Raw genomic sequence first — 23,354 nt, forward strand, 5'->3', positions numbered from 1 at the left:
AACCCTACACATTTCAGGTTTTTCACCAGCACTTCCTTGGGAAGAGTGCCTTGGGATTAGGGAACTCTCAGATGCAATCTGAGGATGAGCACTGCTTTGGCAGGCAGTAGATTTCTAACCAGTCACTCTGACATTCTCTGCCGTAGATAGCCAAGTAGTAGCTCCCTATAGAGTCAAGTTCCGGTTCATTCTGGAAGAAGGTGCAGGTGACTCTATGAGCCATCTCCACCATCACCATCAGCTCCTCTCCAGGGTGCTTGTGCTTCCTTGCTGGGCGTAGATCCACCTGTGGTTGCGAACTGTTACTTAGGTTACCTTTTCTCCTATGTGCAAAAAGTTAGCTGCTTTAACCCAACTACTACATGAGCAACATACAGGGACAGAAGTAAAGTCAGAAGACAAAGAATGAACATTTACGGAGGCCCTATCATATGAAGCTACGGGCTTGTCATGGATTATGTTATTTATTCTTTCACAGGCCAATCCTGGGGAGACCTGGCAACAAAAGCACCTTAGCAGCAGGGCTCTATCCAAAATGAGGTAGAAAAGTGGTGTAAAGGAGGTGATTCTCCAGAGAGCAAACTAGTGACACTACCTCTCTAGTGTTGTGTCATTGGAATTAAGCCCTGGTCATTCGCAAAAGGTGAAAAAAATTCACATACTCAGCCTGAAATGAGGAGAACAATGAAGTAAGTTTATTCAAGAAGAAAGATGCTGGCATAGAAGTTGCTGCTGCAGACAACTGCACCTAACTTTAGGTTAGCTTTTTCTTATACAGGAAAGGGTAGGAAATTTCCTTACAGCAGAATATGTGACGTACAGACTGAGGTCATTTGATTGACATATGTGGGTTATATAACTAATGCATACAGAAAAACCCATGGTGGGGAGAGGGCAAGCTTTAATGTTCATTTAATTTTAATTGTATTATAATGAGATTAGAGTTCAACTAATGGACAGGTTTTAACAGTTTGTGCATGTGTGAAGAACCAGTTACTTAATACCACTTGGGTCTTATCTCCTCTTTTTAGGAGGGTTTGGACACCTTTGCTTTATTTCTAGGGGATGAGCCTGGGTGGTTCCTGGGGAGGGGATGCAGGCCTGGGCAGGCCCCCTTCAGGTGCACTTTTTTTTAACTCTTTTGCCTCATCATCTAGTGCTCTCCACATTCACCTATATTGGGGAACAACACTTTTCTTCCCTTTAGGTTCTTCAGCTGGTCTAATAATTAATTTAACATAAGAGAGACTAACGATGAAAAACAAAATTTGCATACATTGGAGCCCTATAAAAATATGACAGTCCCCAGGTAGGTACTACACTTATCGGGTGACTACTTCGTAAGGTATGTAAGTGTCTAATCACTAGGTTGTACACCTGAAACTAGTATAATATCGTGTGTCAGCTACAGTTGAAAAATAAATTTTTTAAAAATTATAAATATTATGAACCCCCCAGCAGTCAGGTAATTGAAGCTTATATGCCATCTTGAGCTAAGCTAAAGGTGGTAGGGGTCTGGGGCTTCAAATAGGAGGGAGACCATTCACAAGAATATGAGAAGAGTAAACGTTTAGTAAACAAATGTTTGCCATGCCATGCAAAAAAGTCCTTCTGATATAATAGTCATCTCTGGTAATAGGTCTCTTCCTGCTATAGACCCCCTATCTAAATTCTTTAAGGCAGTTAGGAAGGAGATACAAAGCTCTTCCTGACTCTGCTGGGCCCCCAGTTGTCTTCAATTCAGTATAATCTATATGCTAAAGTGACACATTCTGGGGTGGCATATTCTGCTCCCCCTCACCTACATTCCCAGGGCTGTTTGATTACTCCTGGCCCTCACGATAGCAAAGGGGGCAGCCTGGCTTTAATAAAAAGCTTGAGGGTATCACATCATTTTTGTAGTGCTTGTATTTGTAAGATACCCATAGGGAAACATAATTCTGAAGAAAAACCAAAGTGATACAAGTGACAAAATGAAGTGTGACAAAATGAAGTGTGACCAACAGTCAGGACAGAATCAGGAGACTTCCTAGATGTCTGTCTCCTCAGCAATTCACTTCCCTTCTCCAGTCTACCATTTCTTTATCCATAAAAGGAGAGGGTTAACCAACTCAAGTTTTCTTCCAGTGTGAACCAGTCAGCTAAGCGATTTCTTCATATGTTTCGGGAGCATTTCTCCTTCCTGGTCATTGTCAAAGACCATGTTTGCATTTAGTTCTGGATCCTTAGGGATGATACCACAACTAGCTGGAGGTGATTATATCAGGCATATACCTTAGAATGTCCTGGTGTCTGACTCAGAAAGGTAGCAATGTAATACAGAAGCTTTGTGTTTATAAATCGACCCTTTACTAAAGAAACTCTTATCAGGAAAAGTTATGCCTCTTAGAGGAACTCTGATCTTGCCTGCTTTCTGCACTTTCGTAGGCATGCTCTTCTTCACATAAAGCATTACCCCGCATTCTCATTTCCTTCATTGTGTCCCCTGGAAGATATGTCTCTACTGGGATACCCAGCTTCCAGTCTTTGCCAAGATTGATACAGGGACTCCACTGTTTTTGAGTCCATCTGCCTGTGTTCACTGGCCCAAAGAAACACACAGCAGGATAGAAAGAAAATTGTTTAATACTGAATAGGCCAATCCAGAGATGAGGAGTTAATGCTAAAGACCCAAGTCCCTGATGGCGTGTAAGTTACAGATTATATAGGGCAAAATCACAAGACACCATGGTTTAGGGGCTTGGGGTTCTGCTGGGAGCTGATTGATTAGAGGTGATGTAAGGGTAATAAACCATTTCTTGAGGTCTTGAGGACAGTTCTGAACTCTACTCTGGCATCTCTCTTTCTGGTTTCATGGGAAAGTAGCCAAGGGGTCTTTCCAACTTAGGGCTAAGGAGCTGAAACATAACTTCAGTCAAGATGCTATTTTTATCCTGCCAGAGGTCCTGACATGTGACCATTAGTCACATTGGGGTTACTGTCTTCTGCTGCATCAGGGGTTGCTGATTATACAGGGGGAAAGGCTAGGTCTCTGAGGGTATGAAGAGATATGATTTCTAAAGCTAGGATTTAAATCTAAATTTAATCATCATAAGGACCTTTGGTTTCATGATCATAAGTTCATAACCTTTTCGTAGAACACCGACCACTTTTTAGCTCCTTCCACCACAGTAGAGAGGTCTTAGCATGTATTTGATAGCCTTTCTCATCCTCATTACCAACCTCTTTCAAATGTATTACGTAAGAGTGCAGTAAAGGAAAGAAAATAGCAAATCATTGATTCTTTAAGGTGTGTCAAAATTGAGGTCATATAGTTTTCTGTATATTTCAATGTAATCCTCGTAACAACTTTTGAGGCTACTGTTATAATGATTTTACAAGTGAAGAAATTAAGTCTTAAAGAGATTAAAGGGATTGCCCAAGGTCATAAATGATGGCGCTAACGTCTAAAGCAGGTTGACTTGACTCCAAAACCTAAGCTTAAAACCACTGCACTGTCCCATGGCTGCCCAAATGTCCCTCATCTCCTTGATCCACTTAGGACATTTGGTGAGCCAAGACTGAGAAATCATTAAAATTCGGTGTACTTTTCTGTTTTTTGAAATCTTCTAGTGAGGACATTTTTTCACTTCCTTTGTATCTTGGGCAGTTTTACCATGTATTTTACAGCCTACACTTTCTAGACTTCCTAAAACCTTCTAAGAACTGGATTCCTTCCTTCTGTGAATAAGACAAGTTCTTGTGTGCTTTAATTGAGGTTGAGGAACGCAACTTCTGTGTAATAATTGTTCCCACAAAGGAGGTTTCCTTTTGATGTCCATTAGGCCCTATTCTCCAACTAGATTCATTCACACATATTTATTGAGCACCTACTAACTTCAAGGCAGGGCTAGGCACCAGGAATACAGTGGTGGCAAATACAGACAGACCCTGTCCTTACGGAGCAATTATTTTTTTGCTGGTGGAGAACCAGCGTCTCCGATATTTTCTGATAATCCCTTTTTCCTGCTTTCTAGCCAAACTGCCATATTCCTCTTATGATTCTTGAGTTACATTCAATATCTAAAAAGATTACATTATAATTCTTCTATATGATCTTCCTCTTCATGAATCCTATAGCCACACCTGGTTGCAAACTTAATTAAGATGCATGTTGTTCTCTTCTCACACCAAGGGGAAGGGAATGAATCTTAGTGAGCACCTATAGTATGTGCTGGTATTTATAATACTTTGTCTTATTTAATCATCACAAAAGCATAGGGAAGCAAAAGTTATTATCCTCATTTTCAAATGAAATACCTGAAGTCCCTAGATGTTAAATCACAGAGCTTGAAAAAGGCAGAATTTGGAAGTGGATGCCACGTACAATGCAGAGGGCCTCATTTCCTGCCTATTTAGAAAGGGAATTATTCTCCTAGAACTCCAGTCTCAAGGAAATGCTGGGAAGGAGCCAGCATTTCCCAGGTATGGGAGATCGGACAGAGCAATGACAGAATCATAACAAATTAATTTGTGTCTCTCCCCACCCCCACCCTAGACTGTTCATATGGGATCAGAAGGTAGCCCCACTGTTTGCACTTCTACCTTTGTTTATTCCTTGATTCTTAAGTGTTTTCAGTCTTCAAATATCCTCTATTGACTGAGAGGCAGATTCTGTGTTAAGTGGCCAATGAGGTCACTGGAAAGGAAGCTGAGCTGATAGGGAGGTAGAGAGATTCCAGATGCAAACTTTTGGTATCCTCCAAAATTGAAGTGTTGACCTTCATGCTGCCAATACCAAACAATTTGGGAGGTAGAGAAATTTGCCTCTGGAATCTCTTTGCCTAGCTATGCAGCTGGGACTGGGCCTCAGCTCCGGTGGCTGACGATCTGAAGTTATAGAAACAGGATCGAAGTCTGTACAACCCAGAGCTAACATCAAAGCATCATGATGTTACGAACTTTTCCTTGATAAACATGAAATCTCTATATCTCCAGGGAGCTAGATTCAGCTTAAAGAGGATCCCTCTGTTCTAGCAAAAGGATTTTAATTACCTAACTTTCTAAATTTAGTTCTTTCTTAAAAGCTTATTTCACTTATAATGAACATAAAGTATTACAGTGAAAATTCAGGTACTGAACTTTCTAAAAATTCCCTTTTAAGTTACTTGTATATTTTAGCTGTTTAGTATTTCTTGGCTAACGGCTTATTATGGAGAACTATAGCCCTGAGTGAGTGATGACTACATTGCTAACTGATCCGCTGTTGCCCCTACAATATGGTCAGGCTTGTGTTTCCGGGTTTGCAAGATAAATCAAAAGATGATACCAACTGTGAGTCACTCAAGGGATTTCATTTTCACAGAGCCTGTCCTAAGGACTATATAAGAGGGACGTTTAAGGAACTTGTACTGAAAAAGAGCAGGGTAATTTAGGTTAAGTCATTCAGGAGTAGTTTAGAATGAAGTTTCTTCTATTGACACTGGTCCTGCAGGCCACTGCTTCTGGAGCTCTTCCCTTGAGTGAGTATGCAAGCACTGAAGGCAATATGGAATTTGCTCTGGTAAGTGTTAACACTATTGTATTTACCTAGCCCGATTTCGTCTTTAAGATTTATTGCACAGACCAGCTTCATCTTCACAAGTACTCTTTGAAAACTGGTTTAGGAGACTATTTGCTTTTAGCACTGAGTTTTCCTTTGCAGAAGAGGCATGTAAGAAAGAGGTATTGCTTTTGAAGGAGTGTTACAGAATTGGTGGGTGAATTTGTCCCTTCTACTAAAAAGCTCAGGCGAAGGAGTTTTAGTTCAAAATAATTAGCATTTTACTTCTGTTATGGTGTTTTATGTTAATAATTTAAAGTCAGTTAATAATGTAAGATTTGAACAATTGCTTGATTAGTTTAACTATTTCAGTTTGCCATGATAATTCAAGAATACTCTCTACTTTTACTATCCCAGATATTTCTTCATGAGTATTTCTTAAAAATAGAATTTTTCAATTTATTTTTGCCTAATTATATGAGTTCAGATGATATCCCCATTTTCTAAGATTGTTTTAATTTTGAATTTGTCATAGTTGTCCATTGTGTTGAGCTTTGAATTTTTCAGCAAGAAAACTTTATTCCAACTCAAATTAATTAACTTATACATCCTGACAATAACGGTTTGCTGCTTACTGAATGCCATGATAAGCTAGATGCTGAGATAGGTTTTAAAAACTAGAAACAAGTTTGAAGAGGTAGAGACATAAAAGTGTTTTTAGTGGGCTTCCAGAAATCAATCTTGTTAATTGTTTATGATATGTCTTTAACAACACAGGAAACTAAAATTTTTTTCTTACTATAATTAATTATCCAATACCTGGTTCAAAAGCATCCCTGTGCACTTGAGTCACACATACAGAGCTCCAACAGAAACATTTCCATGTATAATAATGTATTGCTGAATGTATTGTTTTCCAGGGGTACTTGCACGACTATTATGACTTCAAGTTGGAGAAAAGCACAAAAATGAAAGTCAGTAACGAGTACATGGAGAATAAAATTCAAGAAATGCAGCAGTTCTTTGGGCTAAAAGTGACTGGGCAACTGGACACATCTACTCTGGACGTGATGCACACACCTCGCTGCGGAGTGCCTGATGTACAGCATTTTACGACAATGCAAGGGAGGCCGGTGTGGAAGAAGCATCTTATCACCTACAGGTAACACCATAGCAATGCATTTTTCTACTTTCCTAGAGATCTGACTTCTAGAAACCAGAACCGTTTAGATACAGCCCCAAATCTGGAAGTACATAAGAAGCCTCCCTCAATTGTTAACGCTACCCCTCTGTTAAAATTCATTATCTCTGGAAAGGTGGATTGTTCACTCAGGGATTGTTTGGCTGCCAGACCAAGAAGGCTGCGAACAAAAGGAGAATGAACGTAAATCTACAATAAATAAGACACAAGAGAAAGTTTTATAGAACAGACAAGATGGATAAATGCAGAAGTATGGGGCGGGGGCGGGGGAGAGCTGCAGCAAAAAGCATAAGCTTCTGTGAATGAAAATCTTTCTCAATGGTGATCCATAAATCATAATCATAAATGAGAGCAATCAAGTTAGATTCTTTTTAAGGAGGAAGCTGTCCAAGGCTAGATGTTTCTGTAGTATATGAAGCATATATTACAGCTGGACAATTAATTTATGAAGTGATTCATTCTCTAATGATACTTGCAGAAATGACGTATAATAAGACAAAATTAATACATGGTTTCCGTATATTTTTCTCTCTATTGTTTTGCTGATAAAGAATCAATAATTACACTCCTGATATGAAGCCTGCAGTTGTTGACTATGCCATCCAAAAAGCGTTTCAAGTATGGAGTGATGTCACCCCTCTGAAATTCAGAAAGATTAATGCAGGCGAAGCTGACATTATGATCCTTTTTGCATGGGGAGGTAGAGAACTTGGATTTACTTCATCTGTATCATTTGACCTGACCTGTAGCACACATAGAAGGACTAATTTTCTTTCCTTTTTAAAAAGCTCATGGAGACATGAGTCCTTTTGATTTCAGAGGTGGAGTCCTAGCACATGCTTTTGGCCCTGGAACTGGTATTGGAGGAGACGCACATTTTAATGAGGCTGAAACCTGGACTGAAAGCTACAGAGGTAGGCAAAATAAACAAACAAAACCACAAAAGAAAACGGAAACACACTCTAAATATGTAACCATTTTGAAAGGCTACATTCTGTGAAAGGATTATAAGATGGGAAAACCTGTTCTGATTATAATTTTGCCACTAAATAAAATGTGACACTTTGTCTCAATTTTGCCCTCTATAAATTGAGTCTATTGGACTAGATTGTTTTAAAGGTCAGTTCTAAGAATCTAAGGGTGAGCTAGTTCATTAGCATAAACTCAGGAGACTTGAGAACCATAGTATGGAAGAGTAAAAACTGTTATTTAGGTGATTGATTTTAACAATGCAATTCGTAAACTCAGGCAACACACATACTAATTTTGTGTGTGCTAACAATCCTAGGATAGAGTAGTCATCTTCATGATCCATTATATGTTGTGAATTTCTGAGATTCATAGTGACACAGAAAGATGATGCGATAGAGAATTTAGAGATCCTTGTAGAGAAACACAGGGTTATATGGTCATGGGGTTATATGGTCTTGTGGTCTGTGGTCCTGGGGTAAAAATTTCAGAATGCCCAACTAATCCTTTAATAATACCTTATGTGCTTTTACAGAGGGGGCTGTAACTCACCATCCCTCTCTGAGAGTTGGAAAATTGGGATAACTAGTCTCCCCTGTTTGGAGAAATCACTATCCATTGAAACATTTAAACCATCCTATCAGAAGCCTTCCTAATCTTTCTATTGGAAATCCTAGATTATATAACTGACTCATGTGGAAAGTAAATGAAGAGAATGTCATCAAGAATATGCCCTAATCAGCATCCCCCTCTCTCTGGCTGATGTTGCACATTGGATGGCAATATTCTCCAGACTAGAAAGGCTATTTGCTTTAGTCTGATTCACGGCTTAAGGCTTACAGAAATCTTTTTTTTTTTTTTAATTAAAGTTTATTGGGGTGACAGTTGTTAGTAAATTTACATAGATTTCAGGTGTACAATTCTGTATTACATTATCTATAAATCACATTGTTTGTTCACCAGCCAAAGTCAGTTCTCCTTCCGTCACCATATATTTGCTCCCCTTTACCCTCATCTACCACCACCCCCCTTACCCTCTGGTAACCACTAAACTAATGTCTGTGTCTATGAGTTTTTGTTTCTCATTTGTTTGTATTGTTCTTTTGTTGTTTTTGATTCATATTACTACATATAGTGAAATCACATGGTTCTCTGCTTTTTCTGTCTGACTTATTTCGTTTAGCAATAATTCTTGAGAAGATGACTTCTGCATTGTCAAAAGACAAATGACATAGGATTAGGTTTTTGCTGAGTTGCAAACCCTCATCTATATATGTCAAATTTGTCTAATTTTTTCCAAGGTTATTTGGGGTTTATAATATTTTTATCTGATATGGGAGATTTGTGCAAGTTACCTCATAGAATATTTTGGAATTCTGTAGCATCTTAGAAAAATCATTTAATACAGTTCTTTCCAGATAGAGGAAATTGAGACCAAGAGATAGTTAATAGCTAGCTTACAGAAAAGCTGGGACCAGAACATGCATTTCCAACTCTTATCTCAGCCCAGTGTGTACTTTGTACCCGTCAATGTTGCCTTATTTTCAATTGGTTCCATTCTATGTTTTCAAAAAGCTAAACTATTTATGGAAATTTTAACTTAAAGTGCTCATTCTCAGCCTAATTCTTTGACACCATAAATTAAATGAATAATTAGCTCAATGGTTATTGAGTTTCAATTATGGCGTAAGGGGATGGGATGGGGGTGTTTGGATACAGACATGTAAAGAACATGTTCTGACCTGGAGGAGTACGCAGTCTAGTGAGGAACAGAATACAAACAGAAATCCATTATTCTGAGATGAGGACCAATGGTGGCCTTTGGTAAAAGGATTATAGGAATTGGGAATAAAATTAATTCAGGCTTAGGTCAAATTATAAAGGGCTTTGTTTACTCTTCCCATGTTACACAGAGTGGAGAGAATGACCAAGTGTTTGCTTCTTTCTCATTATTTGAGAGAACTGAAACCTTCTCTGAGTTAGTTGCTGAGCTCCTGTGTTATAGGGAGTGTTCCTAAATACCCCCCAAAGACAGAGGTGTAGACTCTGTCTTCACACTTGGGTGCCAGAGAGTATGTTAAGGCCAAGCTCTGTAGCTAAGTAGAGTGTGACCCTAGGCAAGTAGTTCTGAGCTTCAGTTTTGCCACAGAAAAAGAAAGTGAAAAATGAAGACATTAGACTAAAACACAGGTAAAAAAGAAATATAGCCAGGAGTATTCAATTCGTCTGGTAATGGGGAAATTTGAAATAAAGGACACACCACTCTCTCTTACCTACAAAAATACAGAAAAAATGAATAGGTATGACTACAACTTGGCAATGTAAATATGTCTCAATTGTAAGCATAGTCTCTTTGATTTCATTTAGAACCCGATGTAATAAAAGGATGAGTTTTAGAGCCAAGAAATTTAGATTTGAGTCTTGGGTCAGCACTTAATTTTGTCAATTAATCTTGCTGATACTGTGTCCTCATCTGTAAATAGAGAGCATGGTGGCTTCCTTTCAGTTGTATAAGGATTAGACATATTTCTAATCCTTATTGGTATATTTCTCAGTGACTCATAGTACCTGGAACTTAATATGACCTGATGTTTGGGTTTAGTAAAGCATGGCTACTAAATACTTTTCTATATCCACTCAAGTCTGATCAAGAATAAAAGTATAATAGAGTGGGAATGATTTAGAGGCAACGAGAACTATTGAAGACATCTATGAGTTATTCTATAAATTTTCACAACAGGATATATTTTATTTGTATGATAGGGCAGTGAACCTTAACCAGAGGAAATTTTGCCCCGAAGGGGACATTTGACATTGTGTGGAGACATTTTTGGTTGTGAAAACTGAAGAGGGGGTTGCTACTTGAATGTGATGGTAAACTAAAGATTTCTAAACAACAAAAATTATTAGACCTATAATGTCAACAGTGCCAAGGTTGAAAAGCCTTGTGCTAGAAGGAGAGGAACCAAGTAAAGGATTTCCAAAGGTTTCCCTTCCAATTGTGTCAGATTTCAGTCATGTCGTTGTCTTCTAGATGCCTATATATTTCACTGCTCTTTTCCTCTTCTGCTTGGTTTCTTCTTAGGCACCAACTTGTTCCTTGTTGCAGTTCATGAGCTTGGCCATTCCTTGGGTCTTGGACATTCCAAAGATCGAAAGGCCATAATGTTCCCCACATACAGATCTGTTGACCCAAACACATTTCACCTCTCTGCTGATGACATACGTGGCATTCAGTCTCTCTATGGTGAGTTGAATTTCTTTACCATTTTGCTTTATGAAGATACTCACTCTTACGAATGTTTCCATATTATTTGCATTTGGATAAACTTTAACATCTACTCTTGAACACCGTGAAAACTCTGTGAGGTAGGAAGCACAGCTATCATCTTCATTTTTAAAGATGAGCACAAAGAACCTAGTATGTTAATGCCAGAGCCAGAGGAAGAAACTGAGTCTTCTGGCCTCAAATTTGTTCTCTTTATCCAACATACCATTGTTTATTGAAGAAGACACACAGAGAAATGATAAAACTTGAACAGGAAACCCAGAGTGAAGGTTTTTTCCTCCATGATGTTACAACCAGTTGGGGAAAAAATCCTTAATGTATGCTTCCTATAAATGTCATAGAAAGCTTAAATTGCTTTTTATACCTTTTTAATCAAGAAAATTAAATAATTTTTAAAAGAATAATTCTTCCTCTTATGAAATAAAATGCAGTTTATTTTTTCTAATGCCTCTTGAAATGTATTTTCAGGAGGTCCAGAAAAGACCCAACCCTCATCAAACCCTAACAATCCAGAATCAACTACCTGTGACCCCAATTTGAGATTTGATGCTATCACTACAGTGGGAGAAAAAATATTTTTCTTTAAAGACAGGTAGGATCATTTTCATATAGGACAAATTTTAAAGACTCTGTCCTGAGGCGTTGTTTTCTGGTGGGGGCGGGGGGGTGAAGGCGGTTGTCAGAGAATAGTACTAATAATGGAAAATGAAATAAATGAAAATTGTGAGAAGGGACTTGGATTTGAATCTGTCAGCAGTGGAGAGTCTTGAAGATTTTGAAGCAAGAGAGTAATATGATTATATTTATGTCTTAACTAGAAAGCTGGCTTGTAAAAAAAAAATAGATTTGCAGGAGTGTGGGTTGGGGAAAGCTAAGACAGGAGGCCGAGAAGCCAGACTACTTTAACCCTAGATGAGAATGGTGAAGTCTGACAGAGTACCCATTTAAAGCATTTGATTCTTGCTTATAGAGAAGAGAATTCTAGGATGACCTATGGTTTCTGTCTTAACAACACAGATTGAAGCAGATATTGGAGCTGTGGGGGAGTATAGAAGACTGGTATTTGGTACGGAGGAAAAATATCCTTCATTTTTGAGATTGAAAAACTTGAGACACTTGAGAATAAGTGACATCCTTTAGATTACAAAACTGGTGAATGGACTGTGGGGCCAGACTAGAACCTAGATCCTGTGATTCCAAGCTCCAGGGTAATTCCACATACAGTTTGCCTGTTAAGATCTTTGCTGTTATCAAAGAGTTGATTAAGATCCTTTCCTTGTGGTGCTTCTACACAGACATCCATGGAATAGAATGTGAAGATAATGGAAAAAACGTTCAGTTATTTCATAGGTCCTCACATTTCATGGTTCTTGAGTCTACAATGATTTTTAATATATTAAATGTTTTACATGTCAGTTCCTTCAGATGGAGGATTCCTGAGAGTCCAAAGAGTGGTGTTAGTTTAATTTCTTCTCTGTGGCCAACCTTACCATCTGGTATTCAAGCTGCTTATGAAATTGGAGCCAGAAAACAAGTTTTTCTGTTTAAAGGTAATTCCAATTTTGCTATTGAGTCTACATTAAGGAAATAAAACAAATTATGCACTACTACTGTTTTTATAAACATAGATAGAAAAAAAAAACACTCCAAATTTAATAACTGAATGCTGAACTATAACCTAAAATTGCTTAAATACTTAGGTAATATATAAAACTTCTGGGAAAAGTTAGTAAAATATAGGTTGCAATACATGTGGGGAAAAGAGTATAGAACCACAGGAGATAGAAGCTCCTTCCCCCCTTGATGGGCTCTCGTGGACGGGGGCTGAGGGTGAGATGACAGAAGCTTGAGCTTGTTTAAGAACAACAGGCAATACATTTTGGAGCCATGGGGGGAAAATTGATGCTGTTTGTAGTGAGTCAGTACATATTCCTAGTATTCTTTTTGTATAATTCTAATGTGCCCTTTTCTTTGTCTTCACAGATGATAAGTACTGGTTAATCAGCAATTTAAAACCAAAGCCAGATTATCCCAAGAGCATACATTCTTTGGGCTTCCCTGACTTTGTGAAAAAGATTGATGCAGCTGTTTTTAACCCGCTTCGCTATAAGACCTACTTTTTTGTAGATCATCAATATTGGAGGTGAGCTTTAATGGTTGGTAATTTGTCCCCTAAGATTTGTGAAACAGGTAGAGAGTGAGGTTTTCCACATGGTAGCTTCCTATGCAAATTCCTGAAGTTGCTTGACCTTCCTGGGAGAGGGATCAAGAGAATATAGGACTGGAATAGTTATTGTCTACCTAGTTATTTTCTCTGTACTTTTGGATTCTGATTTATGAGACAACACATAATATGTTTTTAAAGGAACACTTTGAATAAAATGTCATGTTATTGACCATAGTGAAAATACATTGGAAAATAGTAGTAGAGCTGTATGAGATCTAGTCTCTACAGTCAGTTTGGAGGGTGAATGTATTTTCAGCTTCCTTTCTGTACTATAATGATCGGACCTAATAAGACACAATGAGGAAACCATCCTCTGAGTGACAGCTGATCCTGCAAGGTCGTCACCAACAGGAAATTAGACAATCAGGCTCTGTAAAGTAGGACCGGGCACAGGTCAAAGCACTGCAGGAGTGAAGAAAGGGCTTGACTAGATGTCAGGAAGCCTAGGGTTAGAGTCCTATATGGACTTGGAATAAATTAGTGGAGTGTTAGGTCTTTGGTTTTCTTATCAATACAGTTTAAATCCTTTCAGGAAGAGCCTTTCAGGAGAGAATAAGACAGGTTTTATTGTTCATGTCATGACATTCATTTCTGAATAAGCTCCTGCTGGTTATTTCTTTACTCAGGTACGATGAAAGGAGGCAATTAATGGACCCTCATTATCCCAAATTGATTACTACATACTTCCGGGGAATTGGGCCTAAAATTGATGCAGTCTTCTATTATAAGAGTAAGTAGATTAGGAGCTATGAAGATACTGGAAATCCTTTTTTAAAACACTAAGTCTTTTATACTACTCTATATCTTGCATCTTTACCTTCCTTTCAGCCCCTTCCACCCAACATGGGCTCTCATGGACTGGGGCTGAGATGGGATGAGAGAAGGTTAGGTTGTTTGAGTTTGTGTTTGTGAATGTCTTCAAGTAAGGTCAACCAAAAATTTGTTGACTGAACCAAGATATTTTGTTGTTTCTTCCCATCCCTATATCGTCTTCACTTTCTCCATCAAGATTTCTCTGTTCCCTACCTGGACCCAATCTCCTCTATTCCACTCTGAGTTCTCCACCTGGAATGTGACTTTTCAAAAATATTTGCATCTTGATAGTCAAGTTGTTGAAGACTAAACAACCTTCTCAATAAAATTAATGAAGGTCTTTAATGAAACGACTGGCAGTAAGAAGATATCTGGGGGCAGGATACCTAGTGAAGGGACCCAACATTTATATTCTAGAATCAGACCTTGTCTAATCTAGATAATCTATAAAAACATAGATCTCTGTTCTTTTTTTAAAAAAATACAAGCAGAGAATTAAACAATTTTTTTTCATTTTTAGGACATTACCATTTTCACCAAGGATCTAACGTATTTGAATATGATGTCCTGTCTCATCGTGTCACCAAAAAGCTGAGAAGCATTGCCAACTTTGGATGTTAGGAATAGTATAATTCATGGTGTTTGCAAACTCACTACAGCTTGTTACACATTTATTGCATACTTATTGTGCCCAGTGTATCATTAAATAGTAACATGTATCATAAAGTAAGGTAACATCTATAGACCATAGAGAAATGATCGTATGGATAAGTGATTATGCAAAATACATAAGATATTTTAATTTTGAAAACTCTCATCCTCAATTTTTACTTGACTCTGCTATAAAGTTTGAAAATTGACTTCTTCAAAGACCAAGAGAATATCTTGGTTCCTAATATCCTTGAACTGAGAAGTTATAATTATTTCTCTGGCTTAATTAAAATTAAGAAATGATTGTTTCTTTGTTAAATGTTTCAGCAAGGATATCATCTTAATTCTTTTAGAGTAAAAACAGAATGCACCTAGAGCTTTAAAAATGACAATTAATGTATGTAAGACATAAGTAAATTATATAATTATGGTGATGATATAATTTTATTCTGTGGCCAGTGTTGACTTTTCTAGTTTTTTATATAACGTATATATGTGTGTGTGTGTGTGTGTGTGTGTGTATATATATATATACACACACACACCTTTCCTATTTATATAATATATATATATATATATATATATATATATATATATATATATTGCTTAAATAAAAACTTTGAAAGAAAGTGTTTGGTTTTTAAGAATTTTTCTTTAAAAATAGAATATGTGTTTTGAAAATAATTCTGGACCTACTCCTAAATAAAACAAGTTTCTATGTGAATATACTAAGAAGTGACTAGAAATATGGTAACTAAGAAAAGACAAAGGTCATATTTGCTTTGACCACTTGTCTAAAGTCACCTGAATCCTTCGTCTCAAGTCAAGAAAACATCCTCCAGACTGTCTATGACCCCAAGGAGCACCTACAGGGTATGACCACGAGTTTGGAGAGGAGAAGGGATGAAATCGAACTTTCCATTTTGGTGACATTTCTGTTGCACTTCAAGTCTAGGACATGGGCCATGTAATTGCCATGTGGCCTTGACAAGTGATGAAATCTAACCTTCCTTAACAAATCCTTCTAATGTTAACCATGTGCCAGGCACTGTTCTAAGAGTTGCACACACACAAAAATAACCTTTAATGATAAGTTTATGATTATTTATCAATAAGTAATCACCTAATCCTCACTATAAATATGAGATAAATACTATCATTCACATTTTTCAAATGAGGAAGCTGAGGCACTGAAAGGTGAACTAATTTGCCCAAGGTCACATAGCCTTGGGCTGCAATTCAAAGCCAGGCAGTTTGACTCTAGAATCTGTGTTATTAACTACCACAAAATTCTGCCTTTCCTATTTATGAAGTAGAAAACAATCAAATAAAGTAAAACCTCTTGGCACTCCATGTTGCTTTTACTTGACCTTTAAATTAAAAGGTCTTTAAAATGTCACAAGAATTTTCTGTGTGTTCAGTTTGGGAATATTATTTTGCATTGGAAAAGGTAATAATGATACCTTGCTAATGTCTGGGGGAAAAAATGTCCAAGACTTGAAAGTTATAGGTGTCTTTACAATGGAGTGCTGGACACTGCCTAACAGATCTTCTGCAGAGCAGCTGATTTGATGAGGGTGTGCACCATCGATTTTCCATCAACCAGGCTATTTTATAACTGTGAGAATAAAAATAATAGAAAGCTGATAATAGTGCAAATAGTTCTCTTCTATAGCAATGTACATAGATGTTATCTATTAGAAATATAGTTGATTTTTGTCTGGTAAAAAGACAACCCCAAACACTACATTTCACTGCTCTATAAGATATTAATGAATTTATAACATTAGAAAATTTATTTTAGCATTTCTTACTGCGTATATCTGTTCTTCAGATCCCTCTTTGAAATAATTCCCTCATTAGTTAGTGAGTTGAATGATCTGTTTACCATGTTTATTTTTTATTTGCCTGAAGGTCATTTTTAACTTTTAATATTATATTTCAGTACTAGTTAGCCAACATGGAAGAGCAGAGACCTGCTCTCCCTTTTGGATTACCAGGTGGAGACGGCCACAAATTAGTAGGCAACTCCTCAAGACTGAAACAACTAGAGTCTAGTTTTCCCGATCTTGGCTACCTTCTTACCTTCTAATAATGCAGTGATGGATGGACACTGCCTCTGTACAAAAGAAAGGAAATGATATGCCACATCTGGGTAACATACAGTTTCCAAGCTTCACTTTTTTTTCACTTTTTCCATTCATTCAATAATAGTTATTGAGAATCTGCTAGATTCCAGATCCAGTGATAAGCATGAGGGATCCAAAGATAACCAAGTCTCTGCCTTCAAAGGCAGAAAATATGGTAAAAACATCAAAGACAGACATGTGAACAAAAAATCATTATGCAATGAAGTAGGTACAATAATAGATGTGTGTACACGATAGAAGAGTGAGTCAATCTCTGCAGGATTCAGGAACCACAGACTACTAAATGCAAAAAATAATATTTGAGATGTTTTAAAATATGAGAAGGATTTGTTAGGTGGAAAAGTGAGCTAAAGGTATTCCACGCAGAAGAAGAAGGCTCTTCAAAAGCTCATTATATACAAAGACTAGTTTTTATTAAATTGGAATATAATATGAAGAAGGGAGTCGTAAGAGATAAGACACCAGATCACGAAGGACCTTTACTGTCATGAGTTTGACTTTTTTATTTCATAAGTGATATGGCTTTATTAAAGGGATGTAAGATAGGAAGAAAGGACTAAATTGCATATTAGAAGATTTTTTGTTGGAACTATGAAAGATACAAGGAATTAAGGTTAGATACAGCAGAGAACAACTAGTATACTATTGCACTACGCCATGCAATAAATACTGAAAACCTGAATGGGGAGGACAGAGGTTGACATTATAATGGGGACATTATAACAGCTAGAAAGTAGAATTAATAGAGTTTGATCACTGCTTTACATGTGGGGTATGACTGACAGGAAAAAATATAGGTTGATATTTAAGGATCAGTTTTGAGAAGTGATCATGAATAGGGATTAGAGAATGCAAAGCAGGTGATTGAGTAGGTGGTGGTCTGCTTGATTAAATCAAGATAATTGAGTTTGTTGAGCCTGGGGAGTCTTTTTTACTGAAGTATAATTGACTTACAATATTATATTAGTTTCAGGTGTACAACATAATGATTCAGTATTTATGTTCATTATGAAGTGATTATACAATAAGGCCAATTACTGTCCGTCACCATACAAAATTATCACAGTATTATCAACTATATTCTCTATGTTGTTTTTCACATCCCTGTGACTTATTTTTTTTACAACTGGCAGTTTATATGCCTTCATCCTCTTCACCTATTTTGCCCGTCCTTTCAACCCAAGTCTGCGGAGCTTTGAGAAATTCAGGTGGAGATGTCCTGTAGATAATGGAATGGAATCAAGGCACAGTAGAAGGTTTTGGACAGAAATTTAAATATTAGATTCTTCGGTGGATAGATGGAAGGTAACTCAAAAGTTAACAGATAATCCCAGGAGGAGCATAAGTAATAGTGTTTATAGTATGCACCATTCTTAGGAGTGACTTTCAAGAGTATAGCACTGTTATTCAAATATCAAAATATTTTAAGAGCTCATAGTATACCAGATAAAAAGGAGCATGCTTACTCCTGAAAGAAAACTCCTGGCTCTTGGAGATTAAAAATCTAAGACATTTGTCTTTTTATGTGATTATATATAAATATAGCTTCAAAAGATTAATTTTTATTTCTGGCCATATTTGAGTAACTAGTACTGAATCTTTCACCCTGGTATGATTAACTTTTTTTCCCCAGAAACGTGGGCAAAAATATAGAAAACATCTGACTCCATTCATTGGGCACCAGGCAGTATAGTCTAGGAGAGAAGAGAAACAAATGATACAAGCTCCAAAATCTTCCCTGCTTTATATTGTTAGGTATTTTTCAGGACCCAGCACAGGGGAAGGAAACCCAGCAGAACACAGTGGCCTCACTGAGATGAGACAGATATTAAAGTTCAGGGAGGTGGAAGTGGCTATACTTTGCAGAGAAGAGTATGGAAGAGGAGGGATCTATACAAAGAAAGCATCCAGAATTGGGAAAGGGGTCCCCTTGGGGCTGTTGATGAGCTGCATAGCACCACCAAGGAAATGGTGCATGTAAGTAGATTGAATAATTCCCAGAGATGACATAGGCCTGGAAGAGACTCGAGTTCCATCCAACCAGAGTGGCAAGATATTGAACACATGGGGCAATCAGTGAAGTTCTAAGTTAGAAAGACTAAGTTAGCACTAGGAAAAAGGCTACACTAGACCCACCTTAAAAATCTTAAAATAAATGTCTGAAAAGATCAATGTGATCTGCAAATGACTTAACTGCCTGCCAAAACTAAATGAAACACCTTTTAAAAAACAAAAGTCTAAACCCCTAAAAGTATAACATTCACAATGTCTAGCATCCAAAGAAATTTACTGAACATGCAAAGAAGTAGGAAAATGTGACCCATAATAAGATGAACAATTAACCAATAAAAATAGATGCAGAAGTGACAGAGATAATGGAATTAGCAGAACAGGGTCTTTAAAAACAGTTATAAATATTTTCAAGGATTTTATGGAAAATGTAGACGTAATATGGGGAGACATGAATGATAAAAAAAAAGTAGAAAATAAAACTAGAGCTGAAAAATGCAAATTTCCATTTTATTCATTTTTAAATCTGACTAGTCATTTCTTAGTTTCTTGCTGTTTGCTCATTTATGTGATTTCATCTTTTATTCCTTCATACTTTAAATTCCTTGTTATCATATAGTCTAGATTTGATTATTTAAGTATCCAAACATCTTGTGGGTCTAAATCTGTGATTTGCTATTTCTATTGACTTTCAGTCCTACAGTTTGTTTCCTTGTGTATTAGGTAAACTTTGACTCTGAGCTCAATTTTTTAAAATCTTCATTTGCATCAATCTGGAGGGTCTAATCAGGGCATGATTTTTTTTCTTAACAATATTGGTTATAGCTTCTATTAGGAAGCAAAGGGAATTTTTCATCTAGAACTACTTTGGTCTCTTTCTAGAATTTGTATTAGGGGACTCAGATGCAGATTCCCTTTTTTTTTTTTTTTTTTTTTAAATAAACATTTTATTGGGGAAAGGGAACAGGACTTTATTGGGGAACAGTGTGTACCTCCAGGCCTTTTTTCCAAGTCAAATTGTTGTCCTTTCAATCTTAGTTGTGGAGGACGCAGCTCAGCTCCAGGTCCAGTTGCCATTTCTAGTTGCAGGGGACACAGCCCACCATCCCTTGCGGGAGTCGAACTGGCAACCTTGTGTTTGAGAGGACACGTTCCAACCAACTGAGCCATCCAGGAGACAGCACAGCTCAAGGTGCCAGGGTTCAATCTTAGTTGCAGGGGGCGCTGCCCACCATCCCTTGTGGGATTCGAGGAATTGAACCAGCAACCTTGTGGTTGAGAGCCCACTAGCCCATGTGGGAATCGAACCGTCAGCCTTCGGAGTTAGGAGCATGGAGCTCTACCCACCTGAGCCACCCCCCAGATGCAGATTCTTCACCTCATAGATTGCTCAAGATTTAGTATCGTCAAGGAGGTCCTTCTGCTATAAGCATTTGACATTGAGGAACAGCTCAGTGTGTGTGAGTGTGTGTGTGTTTGTGTGTGTGTGTGTGTGTGTGTGTGTGCGCGCGCTTGCATGTTTGTAAGCATGTGTATAGGGGGACTAGGAAAGCCCTGGAGACTTTCATTATCTTCTGTAAGCCCAGGAGAGCATTAAAAAGTGGGTGTTATTAAGACTGAAGTTGTTTTACAGTGAAAGAAACCTTCAGAGTATGTCGTCTGCTACACTGCAGGAAGTGAAGGTACGGCTTGTCTCTGACCTGTTGCAAAATATCTTGGAAGGCAGAGTGGTGGGCAGTGACTGATTGTATAAAGTCCATAATATTGATAAGTTAGAAAATTTGCACTGTGATTCACTGTGTGATCTTAGGCAAATTAGTTGACATTTTTGAATACTAATAATAATAATAATACTTTCCTCTTAGGTTTGTTCTGAGGATTAACATAGGTGAAGCCCCTGGCACTTAGCAGCTACTCATTTGAAGCTTGTTTTCTTCCCATCTCAACTTCCCATTAATCCAGAATTCCAGTTTTGCTGCTCTTCTCTTCAAAAGGTACGCTGACACCCCAATAACCATTCTGTCCTGCAGGAAGATAGACAGCCCATGTGGCTCCTCCTCCATTTTCTCCATGTTTTTCTTATTCTCAACTACTAAAGACCATCCAAAGTTATAAAGAAATACAGCAGTCACCTAACTTTTTTGCCATCACTCTAGATATCGAATTGTTGTAAATAATAATGTTTATTATATGTCTAGAAGTTTACATATACTTTCTCTTTTACATATATGTACATACATATGTACATATATATGTATATCTATATATATACACCATGTTTCCTCTAAAAATAAGACCTAGCTGGACAATCAGCTCTAATGCATCTTTTGGAGCAAAAATTAATATAAGACCCGGTATTATATATTATATTATATTATATTATATTATATTATATTATATTATAATATTTATTCTGTTATATTATATAAGACTCTGTCTTATATTATAGTAAAATAAGACCGGGTCTTATATTAATTCTTCCTCCAAAAAATGCATTAGAGCTGATTGTGCAGCTAGGTCTTATTTTCAGGGAAATATATATACACACATATATATGTATGTATATATATGTATGTATACATACATACACACACATATATATACATATATATATATATATATATATATATATATATATATATATATATATATATTAAGCTTGTAGAATAGACATTTTAATTGCCAATTTAAAAATAAAGAAAAAAGGGCCCAGAGAAGGTAACCAATTTGGTGTCACAGAACTAGTAAGGGCAGCGTAAGTCTAACTGAGAGCTTAAACCCAAACTCATGCTCTTCTTACTATGCCATGTTGATTCTTTTGGCTAATAATCTTTAAACTAATAAGAAGCATGATCTAATGCTGTTGGACCAATTATTTGGAGCAAGATAAAATGATCAGTAAATTATCAATGACAACAAAAATTCTGCTTTTATTACATACTTTTTTGGAGTAATCAAGTTTACAATAGAATATCTTAAGGAAGATGTGAATGTAAGTGAGATTTAAGGAGAAGTTTTTCCACTTATGCTCTAAATTCATGACTTGGAACAGTATGTTCCTATCTTGTATTTGAATAAAATAAGACTTTCAAAAGAAGCAAGGATTGGGAAATGTGTTTTCAGCCAGAGAGGTACTGAACTGTGTGTTTATACTCAGAACCTTAGTTGGGGATTTTTTTTGACAAACACTTAAGAATTCAGGGCCAGCAAGATTTTGCTGATTTTTTTCTGGAATTGGAACATTGACTAACTTTGGTTGAATGAGGGGCTTTGTGGATTTTTGAATCTTAGTTACACATAGTAACTGCTCATAGACACGAGTTCCAACTGGGTCACATCTGGGCAGCGCGAGGGAAGGATAATGGGGAGGAAAGACTGGGCTTAAAAAGGGAGAGGAAAGTCCGGAAGTCAAAAATTTATGAAAGGAGCCCCCAAAATGTAACACTAATGGGATAAGAGACAGATATTGGGATGAGAGACATAGCCAGCATTCAGTTTTCAAGAATGTGAAAATTTGAGAGAAAATTTGTGGGAAAGGTTAAGTTCAGGCTAAGGGGGTGTTATAAACAGATGAGATGCAGGGATTGGAGTTAATTTGTAGACATTGCAAACTCTTTTTTCTGTTTGTTTTAGTTTTGATGGTACAACACTTGCCTCATCTCAGCTACTCACTGTATATGTGAACTTGAACAAATGTTTTAACTTTTCCGAGCTCCAATTTTCAATCTGTGAAATGAGGATACTGATCTTTACCTTGCAATGTAGGTGTAAAGATTAGAAATAATATATGTAACATGTTTGGTACATACTAGGTGCTCAATATGTAGTGTTTTTCTCCTTTCTTAAAGGATAGTTCTGAATGTATATCTGTTTGATCACATTACACACTCTGAGAAGACACCGAGATATTAATGCCTAAAATTATATAAAATAATGAAAGTTCAGAATGAAAGGTTGGAACCCTGATTCCATTCTCCTCATAGTATAGTTTTAATGGGAAGTAAGCTGGCAACCAACACCAGCTCTGTGGATTTGTGTAGATTTGTGTGAGTTAGCTCTGCCTTGATATACATCCACCCTAATTTTAGCTACGAATACAACACAAAATTTCATTCTGTCATTCTTACATAATGTGACCCATCCAAATGATGTACCAACATTACCAAATCATGATTCAAAAGAAGACGAAGTGTCAGAGCCATGGCGAAGCAGTGCCTAAGGCCATTACCACAGGTTTGTCAGGGTAATGAGCATTCCTAGTTACAGATATTTGACCTATCCCCACAGTAAAACATTTATGAATTCTGGAGTTTAAGCAAAATTGTGTGGATAGCAAAAGAAGGTGTCATTCAGCCAAAGGTAAACACCCCCAAATTTTGATCTATTATAGGGGTGCATAAACCACAGAATAGAGATAACTTTTCTAGCGAGATACTGATTATACAAATGAACAATGGCCAGACCACATATAAAATAGAATTTGACCCCCCCAACCTTCAATGACTTGCTCCGGAAACCAATCC

The 23,354-nt window shown here is 37.1% G+C and overlaps 1 protein-coding gene across 1 annotated transcript; it reads left to right on the forward strand.

Moving 5' to 3' along the window:
- Nucleotides 1-5,331: 5,331 nt before the first annotated feature.
- On the forward strand, nucleotides 5,332-14,793 carry LOC141569945 (macrophage metalloelastase-like). Its single transcript, XM_088789942.1, has 10 exons — nucleotides 5,332-5,542; nucleotides 6,442-6,683; nucleotides 7,274-7,422; nucleotides 7,511-7,636; nucleotides 10,777-10,938; nucleotides 11,449-11,572; nucleotides 12,397-12,530; nucleotides 12,964-13,123; nucleotides 13,834-13,937; nucleotides 14,541-14,793. Exons 1-10 carry the CDS (start codon nucleotides 5,441-5,443, stop codon nucleotides 14,639-14,641), a joined length of 1,404 nt encoding a protein of 467 aa, XP_088646068.1. The 5' UTR covers nucleotides 5,332-5,440; the 3' UTR covers nucleotides 14,642-14,793.
- Nucleotides 14,794-23,354: the final 8,561 nt, after the last annotated feature.

The sequence above is a fragment of the Rhinolophus sinicus genome, chromosome 14 (assembly GCF_057876585.1).
Source record: "Rhinolophus sinicus isolate RSI-liver-muscle chromosome 14, RSI-T2T, whole genome shotgun sequence".
Taxonomy (NCBI): Eukaryota; Metazoa; Chordata; class Mammalia; order Chiroptera; family Rhinolophidae; genus Rhinolophus; species Rhinolophus sinicus.